The sequence below is a fragment of the Phocoena sinus genome, chromosome 20, assembly GCF_008692025.1.
Source record: "Phocoena sinus isolate mPhoSin1 chromosome 20, mPhoSin1.pri, whole genome shotgun sequence".
Lineage (NCBI taxonomy): Eukaryota > Metazoa > Chordata > Mammalia > Artiodactyla > Phocoenidae > Phocoena > Phocoena sinus.
In genome coordinates, this window is record NC_045782.1 from 499,519 (window position 1) to 520,801 (window position 21,283).

The following is a 21,283-nucleotide window of genomic DNA, read 5'->3' on the forward strand; positions in this document are numbered from 1 at the left end:
CGGGCCAGGGTCGCAGGCTCTTGTCCTTGGAGCCCGGAGACCTCTGCCTCGGACGGCGACAACCAGTGCCCTACAGCACCCTGCCCGGGGACCTCCGCTGTGGGGCAGGTGGGGGGAGGCGCATCCAGCTGCTGGGCAGGCAGAGGTGCCCCTTGAGTGTCCTGCTTCCTGCTCACCTCTGCCCCGGGTGGGCTCAAGTCCTGTTCAGTGAGCCCCTGCCTGGTGCCGGCTCGTGGGTGCCACCTGGGCCATCGAGCTCACTGGCCCACAGGTGGTCCCAGGGCCATCACTCTGATCCGTCTGTCACGCCAGCCACCCAGAGTGGTTTTTCAAAACACAGACCTGACCGTGTTACTTAACCTGCTTATCAAAAACCCATGAGCCTTTCGAGGGAAGCGGTTGTTGGTCTCGCTTGTTCCGTCACCGCCGGCCCAGTGCCTGCGTGCCGTGGGGTCTACCTCCCACGTGGCCTTGTGTGGGTGTGGCCGTGCCCGGCGCAGCCTGAAGGGGCTCGCGGCCCCCCCGTTATCATCCTGCGGGAGACCTCTGGGCCGTTGTCTGCGGCTCCTTTTCAGTGCCACTTGGGGTTCCCTCCACAGACGTGTCAGTGAGTCAAGGCAGAGTCTCCCCCCTTCCTTGTGGGAGCCACAGCCGCGTAGAAAAAGGCATGTGGTGACAGCAGGGAGCTGGGCCCTGTCGCCGGGAGCCCCGCCTGACCAACTGTCTCCCCCGCCCCAGCTCGCTGCCGCAGGGCAAAGACCGGAGCAGCTCCCCCTCGGAGACGAGGCTGCGGGAGAAGCAGGACGGGGAGCCCGGGGAGCCAGACCCCGAGCAGAAGCGGAGCCGGGCCCGTGAGCGCAGGCGGGAGGGCCGCTCCAAGACCTTCGACTGGGCCGAGTTCCGACCCATCCAGCAGGCCCTGGCCCAGCAGAGAGCCGGTGCCCCGGGGCCTGCCACCACACGGCCTGAGGCGGAGCCCGGCGAGCTGGAGAGGGAGCGTGCGCGGCGGCGGGAGGAACGGCGCAAGCGCTTTGGGGCGGTGGACGCGGCTGACGGGCCCAGCGTCGACGACACGGCCCTGCGCATGGAGGTCGACCGGGGCCCGGGGCCGCCCGTGACCGCCGACCTCAGGACCCAGAACGTGCACGTGGAGATCGAGCAGCGGTGGCATCAGGTGGAGACCACCCCTCTCCGGGAGGAGAAACAAGTGCCCATCGCCCCACTGCACTTGTCCCCTGAGGATGGAAGCGACCGACTGTCCACTCCCGAGCTGACCTCTGTGCTGGAGAAGGAGGTAATGGCCGGGCGGCATGGGCAGGGCAGCTCCGTGCAGCCCTTCCCCGGCACCCGCTGTGCCTAACCCGCCCGAGGGACTTGCAGGCCCTCAGGCAGACAGACACGCGACAGCCCCCCCACCACCACCGCCTCCCCGCCGAGCGCAGTGCAGGCCTGAGGCATGCTGGGGTGGGGGGTGGCAGGGAGGGCACCGGGCCCTTCTGGAGACCAGAGGAGCGGCGCTGACACTGAGAGCCAGAGGTGCCAGAGATGGGGCGGGTGGGCTGCAGGCCAGGTGGGGCCCCGTCTGCCCTGCTTCCGCCACGCACTAGAGGCTGGGGGCGGAAGAGGCATGTGAACAGAGTTAGCTTTCTGTCTGGACTGGGCAGCCCTGCGACCCTCAGTGAGACCTGATGGGTGCGGGGCAGGCAGCAGGAGGCAGGGCTGATTCTAGGTATTGGGGGCAGGACGGGCCTGCTGGGGGGCCTGGCACGAGCCTCCTCCAGATGCAGAGGTGGGTGAGCGGTCCCCGCACTTGGTAACGTGACATTTCCCTTCACGAGGAAGCGCCCAGAAGTCAAACCTGCAGAAGCTGGGCCGTGGGTTTGTGAGTCTGAGCAGAGGTGCCACGGCCAAGGAGGTGGAGTTCCACCTGCCTCTCAGGAGTCCTCAAGGATGCGATTCACGTGTGCGCTTGACTTGGGTGGCTAACGAAATCACAGCTTGGCCGCTGGCCTGCCTTCACTTCTCATCCTCTTCTTATTTGGTTAGGTTCACGAGGCTGACGTTTATCACTAGCATCAACGCTTGGATTTTTTCCCAGTTTTTTCCATTTTCTACGCCTGTTAATACAGTAATAGAGGCAAGATGTGGAAAAGTAACAGTTCAAACTCACGTTGCTCTAAACAGCCAAAACGAGCCTGCAAGTCAGCAGGCCACACACTGGACCCTGAGTTCGTTTCAGACGGCAGGGTCTGAAAACCAAGGTCCGCGTGCTGGTCGGCACAGTCTGCTGCACGCCCAGCTCCCTGCTTGCCACGGCCCGGCAGCTGGGCACGTAGGAAACGTTCCAGAGAGGGGCAGATGGGTGACGGCTGGATTCACAGCCAGTGACAGCAGGAGTGTGAAGCAGCTCAATTCTTGAGGACCTCTTCTCACGAACAGAATTTTATATGAAATCCATTGTATCCAATTGGTCAAACAGGGTTTCCCCAGAAGCCAAGGTCGAGCCTGGCGTGAGACCTGCCCTGGGGCAGCACGGGCGTGCTTGGCCACGCTGAGGACCCCCAAAGGACCCAGTGGGCAGTCTTCCCTCTGACAGGGGCACGAAGTCCTCATTTCCTGGTGGGGTCTGCACCTGGTGGATCCTCAAGCAGGTCCACGTGGAGCTTACGTGGCTGCCCAGGTTGATTCACAGCTTGAGCTGGAACCTTGGGTGAAGACCTGACGAGCACATCCACCCAGGTGTGGCCGCCTGCAAGGCCCTCGGAGGCGCCACTGAGCTCCAGCCCAGCTGGAACTGGGCACACCACCGAGCGCCTGTGCCGTGCTGCTGCTCCTGTTACCGCCATTTTGCTTAAAAATGTGTGTCTTTTTGCCAACAGTTGGAGCAGAGCCAGAAGGAGGCCTCAGACCTTCTAGAGCAGAACCGGCTGCTGCAGGACCAGCTGAGGGTGGCTCTGGGCCGGGAGCAGAGCGCCCGGGAGGGCTATGTGCTGCAGGTAGGGCTGCGGGGCCGCCACGGCCGTCCAGGCGCCCTCGGGCTTCAGTGTGCAGGACCCAGGCAGGCTAGGAACGTGCAAAACCGAGTGCCGGGCCTCTGGACGCCTGTGCCACTGGAGCGGGCTCCCTGGGCAGTGGGCTGCCTGGGTCTCCTCCTTGTGCAACAAGTTGGAGGATCTGCCTGAGCCCTCTACGTCGAAGGGTTTTTTAGATGTTTTCAATAGTAGTCCTTCTCCTTGGCTTCCCAGAGTCCACTGTATATTTATCATCAACATCACGTGTTTGCATGTTGTTTCTAACTTTGCACAATGGCAGCGTTAGTCCCACTTTACAGATTTAAGGACTTGGGTTAACAGCCACATGCCTCCTTTTATGGCCAAGCCCATGGCAGAGCTAGAACTGGTTTCCTGCCCCTGACCGTGTCTGTACCACACCTACAAGGCAGCCTGGGGCTGTTACCACTAGCCTAGTGGCCCATTTCTTACTTTCTGCCTAGGCTGAAGTTTGAGGGGGAAACATGGCCGCCCAGCCCTGAGCCAGCCTGCCCAGTGGTGTGGAGGGGAGGGAGGGCAGCAGCCTGAGTCCTGAGCTGAGAGTCCAAACCTAGCGTCTTCCTGCAGAGGCCTCTGTGCCAAAGTGCCGCCCCCCCCCCCCCCCCAACCATGCAGCAGCAGGCATGCCACAGGCATCTTGCCAGGCAGGAGGTCACCTGGATGGAGCAGGCCGATGTGAGCCAACTCTTCTGCAGCGTTTCAGGCCCTGCTCTAGTTCTGGGGTATAAAACAACACTCTCCTGCCCCCTCAGCCAACGTGCAGTGGGGAGAGGTGACTGACAGACGAGGGGGAAAGCAAGACAGGGCGATGGGACGGAGAACCCGAGCTCTTGGCCAAGGCTGAAGGCACAGCGTTCAAGTCAGGGTCCTGCACTGACCAGAACCCGCGGCGCCCCCTCCCCTGCAGCATCAGCCTCCTTGCCTGTGTAGACCTAGACTTCGTCCCTGAGGGCTCTTCAGACTCTCAAGGACCCAGAATCTCCGTGATAAGTTTTTGCATCAGCATTTCCAGACTACACAGCACACTAGCTTCCTTGGTCCGAGTGGATCGTCTGGGCGGAGTCTGCCCTCCTACCTCTCTCTTCATGCCCTTTTTGTGGCACGTTTCTTCTGCCTTCCTTTTCCCCTAAGCTTTGGCCATGGCCCTGGGCACCCCGTGTCCCCTGGACCCTCCTCCTTAGCCCTTCAACCATAGTTGTCGCCATGCCCAGTTCAGACTCTGAGGTACCGGAACCTGGTGATGGGGGGCACCCCTCTTTCCTGCATGTCTCACTCCGGGGCTTTCTGAGTCATTTGTGCAGACCCCGCGGGCTCGGGAAGCATCTTTTTAAACCCTGGTTTGGGCCGCCATCCTACACGCACTCATTTCACACCAGATGGTAAAAACCCTGGCGGCAGAGTTTGAACATTACTACCCTGTCCTGTGTCTGACCTGGACGATTGCATGAGCCCGCACTGAAGCCCATCCGTCAGCTGACACGCTAACACCTCCCCGCCAGGGCAAAGGACAGTTTACTTTTAACCTCCCTACGTGCTTTGACAATTCTTATAATCAAAAGTCTGAATGAGCAAGGGGCTTTGGGGTTAAGGGTGAGAAGGATCTGCAGCTGGGGGTGGGCTCCGCGCCGATGGCCGGGAGGAGCTGGCAGGGTGTGGACGTGGAGTGTCTAACTTACCGTAACTGAGTGTCACATCTGTGGCTTCCCCACCAGCACACCTGGAGGGAGCCACAGGCAGGCCAGTTCTTAGGCTGAGCTGTTCTCACTCCTTTCACGTTCTTCTTTTTTCCTGCGTTAATTAGTTCTGTCTGTTCTGCATGCCTTTTAGTTTGGGGAGTTTCGTTTCAATTGTGTTTTATTTTCTGCATGCTTCACTTTCTTATTTTGAATATGCCACAAAGGTTTGTTTGTTTTGTTAACTCTCATATTTCACTCCATGGTTTGCGTTTTCCCCTTCGTTTTGTCTTCTTGCAGGTAGAGATTAGTTCTTCCTGTTACTGTAGAGGACGGGCTCCACCTCTCACAGGAAAATGTTTCGGATGTCACCTCGCTGACATCCGCCAGCGGTGCCTCCCTTCCTTCTCCCCTGTCCCAGAAGGAAGTGGCGTCGTCACCGGTCCTGCGCTTTGGTGGGGTTTGTGGTCTGGAGCTGTGTGCCTTTTGTTTTGCAAAACAAACAAACGGATGCTTTGCTCTGCTCCCGCCCGCCCGCCCCGTCCCTCTTGCTGGAGTCTCTCGTCCCTCAGTCTTCGTTTTGCTTATCAGTGTGCTCCATTATTCAGTTTTGTTTGGTTTATTTCTCCTAGAAGCTGTTCGGTTAGAGCTGTTTTGAATGTTAATGTCCATGTTTTCTGTTTACCTGGAAGCAGCTACTTACCAAAAAAAAAAAAAAAAAAAAAAAAAAACTGAGACGATTTGTTAGTTGTTTTTCTTTTTTTAAATGAAAATAAAATTGTGCAGAGGATAAAAGGCAGACCCACCAAGGAGCCTTTCTGTGGTTGACCCTGGCCAGAGGTGTGACACTCAGAACTGGGAGGCCGAGTGTTACTAACCCGTATTTCATCGGTTTTTTTAAGACTGAAGTGGCCACCTCCCCGTCCGGCGCCTGGCAGAGGCTCCACAGAGTCAACCAGGATCTGCACGGCGAGCTGGAGGCCCAGTGCCAGCGCCAGGAGCTCATCACGCGGCAGATCCAGGCCCTGAAGCGCAGCTACGGGGAGGCCAAGGACGCGATCCGGCACCACGAGGCCGAGATCCGGAGCCTCCAGGCGCGGCTTGGCAATGCCGCCGCCGAGCTCACCATTAAGGAGCAGGCACTGGCCAAGCTCCAGGGCGAGCTGAAGCTGGAGAAGGACAAGGTCCGCGAGCAGCTGGAGGAGCGGCAGCACAGCGAAGCCGCGCTCAACGCCCAGCTGCGCGCCAGCGAGCGGAAGCTCCAGAGCGCGGAGGCCCTGCTGCTGGGGAGGACGCAGGAGCTGCGGGACCTGGAGAGGCAACAGGCGCTGCAGCGGGACCGGCAGAAGGAGGTGCAGAGGCTGCAGGAGCGCATCGCCGACCTCAGCCAGCAGCTCAGCGCCAGCGAGCGGGCCCAGAGGCTGATGGAGGAGAAGCTGCAGAGGAACTACGAGCTGCTGCTGGGGAGCTGTGAGCGGGAGAAGCAGGAGCTTCTGCAGAGCCTGAAGGAGGCGGAGGACAGGGCCAGCGCCTTCGAGGACCGGCTCCAGGACCACGAGCAGCAGATGGAGGTCCTGCAGAAGGAGAAGCTGAGTGCCAAGTCCGAGGGCAGTGAGGTGGTGCACCGGCTGGAGGAGCAGCTGGAGATGAAGGAGGCCAGCATCCAGAAGCTGGCCGAGCACGTCCAGAGCCTCCGAGACGAGCGGGACCTGATCCGGCAGCGCTTCCAAGAGCTGATGGGCCGCGTCGCCTTGTCCGACGGGGACGTGGCTGCGCTTGAGGAGAAGCTGAAGGGGAGGGAGGCTGACTACCAAAGCCTGGAGCGCTCCTACAGGAGGATGGCCAGCCAGCTCCAGGGCGCGCACACGCGGCTCCAGGAGAAGGAGGAGGAGCTGAGGTGCATCCAGGACACGCACGAGAAGGCGCTGGCGAGGAAAGAGCGGGATCTCCAGGATGTGCTGGTTAAGATGACTGCCTTGGGGAGCAGCTTAGAGGAAACAGAAGTGAAGCTCCAGGCAAAGGAAGAGATCGCAAGGCAGTTTGCCAAGGAGTCCTCAGAGGACGCCGAGGAGCCACGGAGCTTCTTGGAAGAAGCCGAGGAGGAGGACGGCGTCGCGCGTTCGGGCCCACAGCTCCGGGCTGCCAGCGCACCTCCGGGGGCTGCCCTGGGGGAGGAGCACAGGGACAGCAGCCCCAGGAGAGAAAAGAGCCCAGTGCCCCCAAGGTCAGAAGTGTCCGACAGGGAGGGGCACCTGCAGAGCACCTCAAAGCCCGACCAGGGAGCACCCGGCCTTAAGAGGCAAAGAATCCGGTTCTCCACGATCCAGTGCCAAAAGTACACCCACCCTGACGGGTCTGAGAGGACCTGGACCAGCAGCACGTCCTCTGACACCAGTCAGGACCGCTCACCCTCGGAGGAAAGCATGTCGTCGGAGGCCACCCCCAGCTCGCTCCCAGCGACCAGCGACTCGGACACCTACCTGTCCATCATCCACTCCCTGGAGACCAAGCTCTACGTCACCGAGGAGAAGCTCAAAGATGTGACAGTGAAGCTGGAGAGCCAGCAGGGCCAGAGCCAGGAGGCCCTGCTTGCTCTGCACCAACAGTGGGCTGGCACCGAGGCGCGGCTGCGCGAGCAGCTCCGTGCCAGCCTGCTCCAGGTCGCCGCGCTGGCCTCCCAGCTGGAGCAGGAGAGACAGGCGAGGGCGGAGGTGGTTGAGAACCACGTGGAAGAGCTCGGTGACTTCCGGGTGAAGAACAGCCAGGCCCTGGCTTGCCTGGAAAGCTGCCGGGAACAGCTGCGGTCGCTGCCGGCTGACGCGGGGGCGGGGCTCCTGGCCGGCGTGGAAAGCTTGCTGGTCGGCGCCATCCAGGCCCTGGGTCACCAGCCACCTCCCGCAGGGGAGGCGGGTTTCTCGGAGGAAGAAAAAGCGACCTCACGGCAGCCACCACACCTGCCGGAGCTGAGCGACCAGGAGCAGCTCCAGCTCCTTTCTGATCAGATAGCCCTGGAAGCCACGCTGATAGACCAGATAGCAGACTCACTGAAAAACACCACCTCCGATATCTCGCACGTGCTCCTCGAGATCTCTCAGTCCGGAAAGTGGCCGCTGGAGTCCGAAAGTACCGTGACCTGTCCTAGGGCCCCAGTGGATGCCTGGGCCAAGAAGGTGCTGGTGGATGGAGAATTCTGGAGCCAGGTCGAGTCCCTGAGCCGGCACCTGGAGACGCTGGGCGGAGAGGCAGCCAGTGCCTCGGGAGGTGGGCGGCCAAACGCCCCGCCAGCCCCGGTCCCTGCCCTGGCCGACGCCACGTGGGTCAGGGCGGAGCTCAGCCTTGCCGTGCATTCGGTGAGGGGGTCCCTCCACCGCAGGCTGCAGAGCATCCAGGAGACCCTCCAGGGGACACAGGCAGCCCTGCAGCAGCACAAGCGCCTGCTGGGGGAGATCCTAGGGGCCTACCAGACACCCGACTTCGAGAGAGTGATGCTGCAGGTCTCGGAAACCCTCCAGCTTCCAGCAGGTGCCGGAGATGGTGTCCAGGTGTCCTGGACTGGGAGCCTGCCGGAAGAAGTACCAAGTCATCAGGACCCAGCTGGCTCACAGGCTCTCTGTCCCTTGTCCAGCCAGAGCTCTGGGGCCTTGGTTGCTATTCAGGAAGAGCTTGCCCTGCAGCTTAAAGACAAGGCCAGTCTCTTGGGAGAGATCTCTGCCACTTTAACCTCACTTCTCTCTGTGGAGGCAGTGCGAGACTGTCAGAAGCTCCTCCAGGCATCCCGGCATCTCTCCCGTAGCGCTTGTCTGGGAGGCCTCGGCCAGTATTCTTCCTTATTAGTTCAAGATGCGATTATTCAGGCTCAGGTGTGTTACACAGCCTGCAGGGTCCGGCTGGAGTACGAAAAGGAGCTCCGGGGCTACAGGGAGTCCTGGTCGGGCGGGGGGGCCCCCTGTCAGGAGCACGAACACGCTGTGGGGGCCCTGAGGGAGGAGTACGAGGGGCTTCTACGCAAGCAGAAGAGCGAGTACCTGGAGCTGATCACCATCGTCGAACGGGAGAACGCGGAGCTCAAGGCCAAGGTCGCCCAGCTGGGCCAGCGGCAGAGGCGCCTGGAAGAGGGGCAGAGTGAGCGCCGTGAGAGCCTGGCTGCCCCACGAGGGTGGTTTGAGGAGTGGAAGGTCAGCTACCCAGGGGAGCGGCTGAGCCGGGCGGAGGGTGCGCCTCAGGCTGCGCGCGGCAGGGTCCTGAGCCAGCTGGATGCCTTGGCGGGGGACAGGCAGGACCTGGAGAGGCAGCCTGTGGACCAGGTGCAGACCCTGGAGGACAAGTTCCAGCTCAAGATCAGGGAGCTGCAGGCCGTCCATGAGGAGGAGCTGCGGTGCCTCCAGGAGACCCTGCGCCACTACCAGGGGCGGCCCCCTGCCGCCCCACCAGCCCATGGACCCCCGTCCTCCAGCCGGCCAGCTGAGGGGGAGGCCGACTCCATGGTGGGGCTGAAGGGGCGCATCCAGGAGTTGGAGGCCCAGGTGGACGTCCTGCGGGAAGCGCTGGAGCACAAGGACCTGGCGGGTGGCGCGGCCTCACTGCGGGAAGAGCGCCAGAGGGACTTTGAGAGCCTCAAGGTTTCGAAGCAGAGCGGTCGGGGGGCGTCCAGTGCAGGCGGAGCTGGGACACGGTTCTTGGCTCCAAGTCACCGAACAGCAGAAGGAGCTGATGGGCTGTTCCCCGCCTGACCTCCCACTGGCTGCGGTGGGGTCCCAGCAGGGCCTGGCGAGGCAGGGTGGTGGGGAAGCTCCCCCACTGCCCCCACCTCCAGGCTGTGCAGACCTGGACCTGGCGAGGGTCCTCTCCTTCCTGCTGTCCTAGCAGAGCAGAGTTGGGCTTCCCAAAGGCTAGAATGTTTGCAGTGGGGTGTTGAGGGCCACTCCCCGCCCCAGTTCTGTGGGGACAGATGTCTGGTGGGAACCCTGCGTGGGAACGGCTGCTCTTACAGGGAGCACAGCCTTATTTGCTCCAGGGGTTTTGAGAAGTGACCTTCCCACCACACCCCGACCCCGTTTCACACCCACCTTGGTAGACAGGATTCCCAGGCCCTGGCCCATCAAGGTGACGTTTCGGGCCCTGGGGCATTGGGCTGTGTGGAGCCATCAGGGCAGCCTGGGCTCTGGGCTTCGTCCTCTCGGGCTTCTCGCCATCCCTTGAGCTGCATCCAGTAGACGCCAGGCTCTTCCCGTGCCCTCGGTCCCCAGCCCCGTCCTCCATCTGTGAGCCGGCAGTGCATCCAGTACTGAGGGCAGCCCGGCGCTGCTGCGACAAGCAGGCGGGCCGTTAGTACCTGCCAGGCCGTTTCCACTGCTCTGTTCCCAAGTCAGTCCAAACCTCTTGAAGGCCATTCTGGATCCCAAGGAAGCTTCAAGGGCTGTTGGAAAGTGCCACACAGTCCCCGTGCGGCCGGCGCACACCAGTGCCGCGTTGAAAGTAACTTCCCGGCCGCTTCCCACAACACCCAGCGCGTCTGCGCAGCAGGAAACTCACACAAGGCCCAGACTGGCTCTCACGCCCATCGGCATGAACCCGGGAGGGAGGAAAGCCCTGGGCTGACACTGGGGGCAGGCTCTGCCCCGGCGGTGATGCAGGCTGGGGCTTGGATGCTGCCTGCTGTAGGCGGTGTCCTCTGTCCTGTACCTATTCTTGTTGGGCCCTGTGAGACACGCAGAAATTACAACCAAACCGCTCTCTTGGGGCCCGGTTGACAGCTGTTACTTGTGCAGATTTTTGCCCAGGTCAGGGAGACTGGGGTCTTGGCCTGAGGGCCCCTCTTCTGATAGCTGAAGGCTGGTGCTCTTTCTCACGACTCTGCACCGTGGTTGCCGAGGAACTTTGATTGATCCCAGGGATTACTTACTGGCTTAAAAATTAGATTGTTTCTTAAACACATATACTCTCCAAGGAAGCAGCCAGTCTTTAAAGACACCTTAGTGTTTCTGTAGGAAGAATTTTGACCCTTATCTTTATTCTAAAGCCCTCAAATCAAACTAAGACCTTGCAGCTATGTGTTAACCAAGAGTCCACGTTGAACCACAGCATGCGAGAGGGCAGCGCTAGGACCCTCCAGTGTCCCGGGGTGTGAGGGCAGTGAGAGGAGACAGCAGCTTCCAGGTGGAGCCCCTGCAAGAAGAAAAACGCCCAGTGCGTGGTGCACAGCACTTAAGACCACTTCCCCAGTGAGGCAGATCTGTCGCAGGGAAGTCCAGACTCTGACCGTGAGTTTGAAAAATACTGACCGGAGAGTCTCAGAAGGGCCTCTCAGTCACCGTGGGGGCTGAGACAGAGGTGCCCACACACGGAGGCTGGATTTCTTGGTACCCTTCCTTGATCCCATGTGCAAGTACGGTATACTTGGATTTGGAATTAACGTGCCCACATTCTTCCAGTTTTTAAGGATCAGTGAAAGGTGCGATCCCTACTTTGAAACAGATCTTGCAAGGGATTTAGACAAGAAATGTGCCTCCACGCACAGAACAGCTGCACAGACCACCCCTCATACCCACCCACCCCATCAGCGAGACCAACTGATAAGCCAGGCCTGGGTTACTACACAGCGAGGGGGTGTGGGGTGGTCTGAGCCCTTCTTACTAGGTCATGCCTGTGTCCTTCCCCACACCCATGTCTAGGTCAAACACCAAGCCAGGCTGCAGCGAGGCACAGACAGGTTTGGAGAGCAGCTCTTCCGTCGTGGGTCTCGGTACAGTTAGCAGAGGCACTCGTTAATTAGCGCTCCCTCTTTGTACTCCTTCCAAAGGAAAAGGAAAAGTCGTACACACCCTAGCCTAATTTCCTCAGTGGACGCCTGAGAGGTTCAGTGACCCGGTGAGGGCGGCCAGTTGGGCAGTGGCAGGGCTGGGCCCCCTGGCTCCGTGCACTGGGCTACCCGCCACCCGTCACTCACAGGATGTACTTGGCTCCCTGCGGCTGACAAAGACATTAGTGTTCATGACTGTGCTTGATGCCCATGAAACTCAGACCAGACGCGGCCAGCCTCTGCCCGTTCACTCTGTCCTTCCCCTTCCTGTCGGTCCATAAAGGTCCACGATTGGCTACTTTAAATTCTACTGCGGCCTTTTCCTGCCCACGATACCAGCTCTTTCTACAGAGAAATGGGATGCACAACCACCAAAGAAATCAGGCACCCTTTTCTAAACGCTCTGGGAGCATGAGACACACAGGAGCAGAGTGAGTCTCCAGACAGCTGGCGCGGGGCTCAGCTCAAGAGAGCACCTTCTCTGTGCCAGGAGCCTGCAGGGCAGGGCTGAGGTCTGTTCAGTGAATAGCAGAAGAAAAGTCCGTAAAGCCTCTTGTGCACCTTGCAGGCCACGTGCGAGCGAGGGTTTGCAGCCATGGAAGAAACACACCAGAAGAAGATCGAAGACCTGCAGAGGCAGCACCAGCGGGAACTGGAGAAACTGCGGGAGGAGAAAGACCGCCTCCTGGCTGAGGAGACCGCGGCCACCATCTCAGGTGGGAGCCGCTAACCCCGGGGACGGGCGGCAGGGTCCCCCTGAGCTGATCGCACAGCTCTGAGCAGTGACTGGCCTCCTCACCATCTTTCGGCTGAGATTGAAGCCTCGTTACCCACGAGAATTCTTGGACAGTTCTCTTGGGGGAAAGTCTTGTTTGAGGAGCCCTTTGAGAGCTTGAGAGCCCCGCGCCAGCACTCCCGCTTTCCGTGGCTGCCGGCACACTTGGTGCTCATGAGGGGCTGCCCTGGCCTCATCGGCCCATCTGCTGGCACTTCTCTGGCAGCGGACACCTCTGCCCGCGGCCCTTGGTCCGTGAGAGCCCAGAGCGTCCGGACTGAGCCCTGGGCTTTTGGCCTGTGTCCCCTCCGTTCATGTAACTGTCCTGCGGTGCTTGTGATTTTGGCACTAAGAAAACAGGCCCAGCCTGAAAGCCTGCTTGTCCTACACACTCATACTTGGATTTAACATTGACATTTATTCAATCAGTTTGGTTTTCTGTTAACATCAAGAAAAAAACATACCTGCATCCCCTTCATGGGGGAGTTCCCCGGGAATCCTCCCGGCCCAACTGCCAATGGCCTGGCATGAGCAGTGGGGGGATGTCCCGCCTTCCTGTCGGTCTCACCTCCCAAGCCCGTGGGTGCTGAGGGCCACATCCTGTCCACAGCCATCGAAGCCATGAAGAATGCCCACCGCGAGGAGATGGAACGGGAGCTGGAGAAGAGCCAGCGGTCCCAGATCAGCAGTGTCAATGCGGACATCGATGCCCTGCAGCGGCAGTACCTGTGAGTCAGCGGAGGTGGCCCTTGCGGGCAGGGCCGGAGGGAGGTCCTTCGGGGACGGGGCGGCACCTTTCCTGTAAGAGCCACAGAGACTCGGGTCCCCAGGGTGGCGCAGGTGGAGGCCCGTGGGCGCTGAGGCTGCTCAGAGCCTCCTTCCTGAGGGGCCCAGCACCATCCTGGGGGTCAGCGAACCACTGCTCTCATGGCCCAAGTGGGCTCCTGTTACTGAGTCAAACAGAAACCAGCGACTAAAACGTAAAGAATGAGACGTGGCAGAGGAGATTTTATCAATACTGTCGGATCTTCAGGGCCGACCTCAGAGGCGACCCCAGATTCCTTCTGTCCGTCAGTTGCTGCTGCCTCAGGACTTCGTGGGGAGGGGACGCGGTGTAGCGCATGACACAGATGCTCTGTGGCTGTGCGTGGCAGAAGTGGCCACGATCCCTACATTTTTAAGAAGTGCGTGTGCCAGTTCTCTTTGCAGAGGCAAGGGAATGGGGAGCGTTCACCAGCACGGCCACTCTTTAGTTTTGCCCTCAGTGGAACTCGCACCACTCGGAGCGCCTCGACTGGCTGCTGCAGGGGCCGTGCAGAGCCAGCCTTCGTGGGGCTCCGTGACGCACAGAGTCAGGGTCTCTCCTCTCCCGGGCTCCCGTGCAGTGCAGTCAGGGAGCAGGTGGGTGGGCAGGCGGCCGGGAGCAGCTCACCTCGGCTGGAGGGGGCGTCGGTTCCACAGTACCAGCCCTTCTCAAGTCCAGGGTGGCCGAGAACGACGTCACGAGGCTTTGGTTTTCTGAGCGTGGATCGAGTTGGCACGGTGCTAGAAACGGTCTCAGGTCTGACCTTTCTCTGACACAGTGTGTTTTGGGGTGCGTGGGTGAGGCCTCTCCTGACCCTGGGAGAGGAGTGCCGCCCGTGGGGGCTGTTCGACTGCTGGTAAGAGCACAGGGACGGAGCCGCCGAGCTGCATGGCCACTCGAGACCACAAGGTGCAGGGCTCTGCTCGCGGTCGCTCTGCTGTGTGGGTCTCGGCGTCCTTGAGGCTTCGCGGAGGGGACTCTGAGCTTCTTAGAGGCCTGGGCCCCAGGGCGAGGGCAGAGGAGTGAGCAGTGCCCTCTCCCCAGGGAGGAGCTGCAGTCCGTGCAGCGCGAGCTGGAGGTCCTCTCTGAGCAGTACTCGCAGAAGTGCCTGGAGAACGCCCACCTGGCCCAGGCGCTGGAGGCCGAGCGGCAGGCCCTGCGGCAGTGCCAGCGCGAGAACCAGGAGCTCAACGCCCACAACCAGGTGCGCCGCACTGGGGCCCCAATCTGCAGGCATCTCCCGACGTCTGGCGTCACCGGGGTGTGGACAGGAGCTCCCTGCAGCTGCTGGGGTTGAGCCCCTCCTGCTCCGCAGCTGGCCGCTGGCCTTGGGGTCTGGAGGCTCCGAGATGTCTGTTCCTCCTCCGTGGTTGCTGGGCGGCACGGGTCCAGGTCTCCCGTCCCCACGGCTGGGACCGTGTTTAAACACCTCCCAGTCAAGACCATACGCTGCTCGCATTTGATTCTGTCAGATTATTCTCTTAAAATGTGCCTGCTCCTGGGCCTCCCCGGTGGCGCAGTGGTTGAGAGTCCGCGTGCTGATGCAGGGGACGTGGGTTCGTGCCCCGGTCCGGGAAGATCCCACATGCCGCGGAGCGGCTGGGCCCGTGAGCCATGGCCGCTGAGCCTGCGCGTCCAGAGCCTGTGCTCCGCAACGGGAGAGGCCACAGCGGTGAGGCGCCCGCGTACCGCAAAAAAAAAAAAAAAAAAATGTGCCTGCTCCTTAGAAAACTGGGGTGCATTTAAAATCCTGGCTAATGGAACAGCTCAAGGTAGGTCTAGTTTCAAAAAAGCTTCTCTGTGGGAACAAGACCCCTCGTCCTCCCCCCACACTGAGGAGACATCCACGTCGTCCTGGCCCAGGCTCGAGGCCTCTGTGGGCCCACAGCTGCCCATATGTGGGGGACACTCCAGCAGGACTGGTTCTGCTTGGTCACTGCGGTGGCCTAAGACGACCACCTGCTAGCTGGAAAGAAGGTACAGAAAGCGAGTGGTGAGGGTGGCCGGAGGTCCTGATCCTGCAGAAACTCAGGAGCACAAATACATTAGTCACGGTGACAGAAAGGGGCTGAGGAGCATGGATCCTGCAGCTGCAGTTCCACAAAAGCACTGGGCCGTGTAAATGGCTTTGGCAAGGGTGTCCACACTGACTCTGAGATGCCACCGTGCACAGGCACCGCTGCAGGCCTCCCGTGCTGCATGCTACCCTGGCCGCGCCCTGTGTTCGTGGCCAAACAGCTCTGTAGAGCACCCTGTTTGGTTGTGTTGCTGTCCCCCAGGAGCTGAACAACCGCCTGGCTGCTGAAATCTCACGGCTACGGACGCTGCTGACCGGGGACGCCGGTGGCGAGGCTGCTGGTTCACCTCTCACGCAGGGCAAGGACGCCTATGAGTTAGAGGTACGGCTCAGAGCCATTTCCCTCTTTACCAGCTCACACCATACAAGCCCCTAGCTTATGGGCAGCAAGAGGGGGAGAACCTGGAAAGACCTGAGTCATGCCAGGACGCAAAAGAGAAGAGTTAGCTGCCAGGCAGCGTGGGACCCCTCACGAGGCCACAGGGACCTTTAACGCCCTCACTCACCTGCCCTCCGCCCCTCTGTTCTACCACGTCACAAACACTGACCAACTGAAATGAAACACTGAATAACTGTGAACACTGCGGCTGCTTGAGGTTCTTAAGGCTGTGTTACTCACGATCAGGAAGGTTCATCTTAAGTCAGAATGATTGCTTCTTATGTATGAGATGTTCTTTTATGAAAGCACTTAGATTTTTCCCCATTCAATTAAAATTTCACGAAACCATCTCTTCCTAATGTTGCGAGAGGCTGACCTGAGGTCTCTGCAGGACCCCTTCCTGGGCTCTGTGCCAGGAGCTCCCGGGCTGAGGACGAGGCTTTCGGGTCAGGAGGGGTCACGGCCGTTTCTTCCTGACAAGGACCGGGAGAAAGCTGCCTGCCCACCGGCGTGTGGAGGCGAGTCCTCCGTGTGGCTCAGTCTTTGCTTTCGAGGCCCTGGCAGTCCCTCTGCTCCCGAATGTGAGTCTCTTAATTTCTCTCTTTTTCTAGGTTTTATTGCGGGTCAAGGAGTCAGAAATTCAGTACCTGAAACAGGAGATCAGCTCCCTCAAGGATGAGCTACAGACGGCGCTGCGGGTAACGCACGTCCCCACCCGTGGACCTGGGGGATGGGCTCCGGATGGGGCGGGGCCACGCGTGTCCAGAGTCGCATGTAGCAGCTCTGAAGTAGATTTAGAAGAATGGCAGCCTGCAGGTGGGCGCGGCAGGAACAAGGGGCCGTCCCCGTGCCCTCCACGTGCTGGGGCAGGGACCCGAGACCCAAGCACACTGTTGCCTCCTGCGGGCGCTCCTGGAGGCCAGGTCATTTAGGGGATCCAGGGCACAGGGGTTTTCCAGCCTGAAGCCACACAGTGGTCCTCGGGGCTCAAGGCGGCGCCAGCCTGGCTATAGCCCGGGGCCCTGCCGTGCCTGTTCCACTCTGTGTCCAGTTTCTGCCTCTGGAAGGCGGGGGGCTGGCCTGCCTTCTCTGCTGCCGGGCCCATCCCCAGTCACCCCCGAAGCGCTCTGGCCCCAGGAGGACGGGCCACCCAGCCTGGCTGTAACTGCTCTTTGCCTTTCTATCCCCAAGGACAAGAAGTACGCTAGTGACAAGTACAAGGACATCTACACAGAGCTCAGCATCGTGAGGGCGAAGGCCGACTGTGACGTCAGCAGGCTGCAGGAGCAGCTGAAAGCCGCGACCGACGCACTGGGTGAAAGGTCACCGGAACACACCCCCGTGTCCGGCTACGGTGAGTCCTCCAGCTCTGGATTCTGACTCAGTAACTCGCGCTGATTTAGTCCCGGAGCTGCTGGCACTTGATTCAAGCAGAGGGGTTCTTTTCTCCGTCAGACTAACTTCCTGGTAGGGAACAGCTGCAGGGGTGGTAGGCGCCCGGCTCTCGGGCCCTCCTGGTTGGGAAGCCCTTCTCCTCCGACGCTGCACTGGTTGCCCTGAGGGACAGTCATACCTCGGGGGGTGTGTTTACAGTGACAGCCGGCTGCGTTTCCCATTTTCCTGAACAATTCACTCATTCCGTAAGCAGCTGGCTGGTTCTGGATCCTGGGGGTTTACCATAAAATCTGCAGAAGGCCATGGGGGGAGGGGATGGGGGAATGCCACCTACTGAAGAGATGCCCTAGCTCACTACCCGCTTCCTCTCAGCCGGCAAGGATCCCTCCTCGCCAGTTTGCATCGCTGCTGGGCGGGCACGTTACAGGTCTTCCCGAAGGCAGGCAGGCCATGTGCAGCGAAGCTCAAATCAGACCCGGGACGGGATGGTGACACTGGCTGCTTCCGAGGAGTCGTCTGGGGGCCAGGCGATTTAGGGTTAGGATTGAGCACGTGCAGCCCGTGACCCTTCTGAACGCACAGGAGCACAGAGCTGACTCTGCCTCCACGGTCGGGGGCTGAACCGTGAGGTCACCGCACAGCTCTCAGCAAGTGAGGGAGAGCGCCGGAAGTATGGGAAGTTAAAAACCCTGAGCAGCCCGGGGCTCTCAGGAGGAGGAGGGCGGCAGATGTGCCCAGCAGCCCAGGGGCAACGGGTGCTGCGACCGGCCAACGGGGAGGAGCCTGGCCCGGGGCCTCGCGTGCCTCCTCCAGGTCTCCCAGCGCCCGGCACTGTTCCAAGGATCTCGTGCTTTACAGTTCTTTGTTTGGGGTTCTCGTGGGTTGTTGAAGGAAACGTCTCACGTGTGGGTGAGGATGATAAGCCTTGGAAGCCTGTTCCCAGGGGGTTTACAAAACGGGCACTGGGTCTGCTTGTCTTCTCAGATATAATGAAGTCTAAAAGCAACCCTGACTTCTTGAAGAAAGACAGATCCTGCGTCAGCCGACAGCTCAGAAGCATCAGGTCCAAGGTGAGTCTGGGGTCCAGCCCCTGTGTACGTAAGAGCCCACCTAGGGCCACAGCAGAGGGTCCCCAGGGTTCCAGAACTCACTGGCCCCACACGCTTAGCCTGCTGGGCCAGTTCCAGGGGCTTCGCACTGAGTGTGTCCCTCGCCCAGCAGTGGGACCATCTCTTGCCAGCGACAGCGCAGGGCCAGGCCCACAGCAAGCAGGGGTCGGGTGAATCCCCTCAGACCGGCGCCCTGCTGGGTCGGTCCTGCCCCATCTGGACTGCTCCTTGCACGTCCCTAGTTCATGCTGACGCCGGCTGCCTTCGAGAGACAAAGCTGCCCGCGCCCCTTCCCCCCGCCAGCATGTGCCCTCCGCCCCCACGTGCCCCTCTGTGGGAAGGTGGGTTGGAGGGTGGGGTGGCCAGCACGTTGCATTTAGGATTTATTGTGTGTGTGTCTTTTGTTTTCTGCTCTTTCCCCCGACAGTCCGTAATTGAGCAGGTCTCATGGGATAACTGAAACGACCCGCTTCCCGGTCCCTTGTCGTGTAGGTAAACCACTCTCACCACCACCCACCCGCCCGCCGCCCTCGAGGGGGTGCTATACCTGCATGCACACTGCTCACACCTCCATAGCGAGCTCCTTGTTTTCCGGTCACTTTCATTCCTCCTGCTCCAGCCGGCACATACACGAGCCATGTGAAGTTTCTTAACCTGTTCTGGGGAGTTAACTGCACTGTCACCTCTTCACAGAGGGGAGTTCCCCCCAGCTTGGTGGGCTGCCCGTGGGGCCAGCATCTCGGCCCCGTCACATGCACGTCGAATGGTTTGTGCGCTCACGTTCTCTGGGGGCACCGCTGCCCTCCGTCGGGAAGCGGACTTGACAGAGCCGCCCACTGCTGAAGTGCTCCCGCCCCGCGCCCCACGCCCTGTTAACAGGCTCAGGAGGCCCGAGCCCAGCAAGCCAGGGAGCTGATACCTCGCGCACGCAGCTCCGGAAACCACTCAGTACAGCGAGCGCTTGGGGCTGAGCGTTTGCCAGCCCTGAGGACCCCGGGTGCCTCCAAAGACAGGAAGCAGGGGCTGAATGAGCGCTGGCTCAGAAACATCAGGCTGTCTGACCCCGACCCTGCCTGGACGCTCCCGACTCCCACGAGGCCCAGGCATCCGGGGCACAGAGTCACTCATTCCCTAGTGGGTTTATCGGCTCGGCTGACCTGATGTCGTTGATCCTCTGATGAGGAAGTTGAGGACAGCAGGAAGGGCTCAGAACGGACGCTGGCGGGTGCGCCGGCTCACTTGGCGGGCTGAGGGGTTTGGTTTAGGGAGAGTTTACGGAAGGAAGTCCAAGTAGTTCTGTACTTGGTATGTTTATTTCCCTACAGTCCTGGCTCACTTATCACCAGAAACGTTTAAGCCTGTTCAAAACTCAGTTCGGGCTTTTTTCTTTAAACGTGGAAAACATTCTGCTTAGCAAAAGGGCAACGTGTTCTTGGCTGTGGTTTTCTTGTTGATGATTTTACTTCTGTCTGAGGCTGAACTGTAGCTGCTGCAGGTTCACCGTGAGTGCTCTGGGCCTTTTGCCTGTAAGACGACAAACACTTCTGCCAGGGCCCTTCCAGGGAAGCCTTGCTCCAGCAAGCCCGCCCCATCAGGCGGACCGTGTGTCGGGGGAGGGAAAGTGCTTTGCAGGAATCCGCTGGTGGTCCAGTGGTTAGGACTTGGCGCTCTCACTGCTGGGGCCTGGGTTCGATCCTTGGTCGGGGGACTAAGATCCCACAAGCTGCACAGTACTTTGGGCTCTGGACAAAAGGCCAGAAGATCAGTGGAAACATCTGTCAGTAAGGGCCTTTGGCCATGAGATGTGCTGGCACACATGTGCGGCCGTGTAGACGGCAGCTTCTACGCTGGCCAGGAGCTTGCTAAAGCAGAGGCCGGGAATGAGGGAGGAAACTGTCAGGCACACCCACGAGGGTCTGCCTGCGGCTCTCTGCAAGGTCAGGACCCAGATGAGTGTGGGGAGAAGCCCAGGAGCAGGGTTTCCCAGAGGTGTGTTCGTTTGAGTCCAAGTTTGGCTTGCCAAGTTTGCGACGTAAAAGCAATGCTCTCGGTGTGTGGGGACAGCCCTGCTGGCCCAAGGAGGAAGCTGGGGCCCTTAGAGTCCACCCTCGGGGACACCAGCCGTGATGCTGTGCCTGTAACGTGCTGTCAATGGACACTTGCACAGCTCCGTGCTGCCCTTTCTCCTGATTGTATTTGGAAACCGTGGAACCTCCCACAGGAAGACGGGAACTAAGTTGCCCAAAAACACCCTGTCACTGGTGCTTTTTGATACAGGGTCTGATGTATACGGCTGTCTATCTTTTCACGTGTGTTGTCTCTGTACCTGCCTCCCTCAGCAGGACAGAAAGGCTCAGCCCCCATCACGTCAGAAAGCTCGTTGCCTAAGAGCAGCTGGGCTCTTCTGGGATGGAGACCAGAGAGAGGACGTTTCCCGGGCTCCTCACGGAGGCCCCCGCCTGGTCGTCCTGAGCGTGGGGTCACGGAGGTGCTGGGTGTGCGGGGCAGCACGGGGTCTTCTCAGGCTCCGCCCCCACAGCTGTGGTGAGCGGCTGCACAGCAGGGATGATCCCCAAGCGTGTGTGACAGTGCGCGGGGGGAAAATCTCTGTCCCTCAGGACTCAGCAGTGGCGGTTTGCTGCCACCCGAGGGCAAGTCCCCAACTAGAGCGGCGCAGCGTGGCAGGTGACGGGGCCCAGCCCCTGGATGAGACTGGCTGCTGTGTAGACAGCGGCCGTGTAGATGGGAGCCCTGACCTGAAGCAGGCGCACTTGGGAAGAGTCCCGAGAGCACGTGAGGCAGTCATGTGCGCTAATGCGTTAATGGATGTTAGCATGGGACGTGGATTGGTCCTCTTCCTCTGACCAGTGGCATCTAAATTAAAAATACAGGCAAGCAGAGCTGTCCTGGGTGAAGCTGGGGCCCCAGGGGACGCGGGTCAGCTCTGAGGTGGAGGCTGGGCTTGGACTCACCTGCTGATTGTGGGCCGGCCCCGGTTCCACGGCCTCGGTGAAGCCTGGACTTGCCACGCAGATCCGATGGCAGCGAGGCACCTTCGTTCCCAGTCGTGCTCTGAGGTGATGCTTCTTTTCTCGTCCAGAAATTAAGTCTCTTTGAAGAGCCTCCCAGAGTAAAGCAGGAAATTCTCTGTCCCCCACCTTCGCCGAGGTCCCACATGAACAAGGATGGGCTTCCGTTCTCAGAGACTCAGTAAACAAAGC

General features: G+C 60.3%; 1 protein-coding gene across 13 annotated transcripts in view; it reads left to right on the top strand.

The window, feature by feature from the left end:
* MPRIP (myosin phosphatase Rho interacting protein) overlaps positions 1 to 21,283 on the top strand; it is a 136,683-nt gene that overhangs the window by 107,916 nt on the left and 7,484 nt on the right. For 9 of the 13 annotated variants that reach the window (XR_004347252.1, XR_004347253.1, XM_032615397.1 and 6 more), the window contains 10 exons: positions 739 to 1,294; positions 2,880 to 2,996; positions 5,626 to 9,342; positions 12,091 to 12,238; positions 12,908 to 13,025; positions 14,147 to 14,306; positions 15,382 to 15,501; positions 16,170 to 16,256; positions 16,750 to 16,912; positions 17,938 to 18,023. Coding sequence is in view for 11 of the 13 variants with exons in the window: in XM_032615397.1 (XP_032471288.1) it covers positions 739 to 1,294; positions 2,880 to 2,996; positions 5,626 to 9,342; positions 12,091 to 12,238; positions 12,908 to 13,025; positions 14,147 to 14,306; positions 15,382 to 15,501; positions 16,170 to 16,256; positions 16,750 to 16,912; positions 17,938 to 18,023 (5,272 nt within the window). In the remaining 2 variants the exon portion in view is untranslated. Of the gene's footprint in view, positions 1 to 738; positions 1,295 to 2,879; positions 2,997 to 5,625; positions 9,343 to 12,090; positions 12,239 to 12,907; positions 13,026 to 14,146; positions 14,307 to 15,381; positions 15,502 to 16,169; positions 16,257 to 16,749; positions 16,913 to 17,937; positions 18,024 to 18,489; positions 18,555 to 21,283 lie in introns of all 13 variants that reach the window. The other 4 variants (XM_032615400.1, XM_032615399.1, XM_032615409.1 and 1 more) reach the window with 4 other exon arrangements.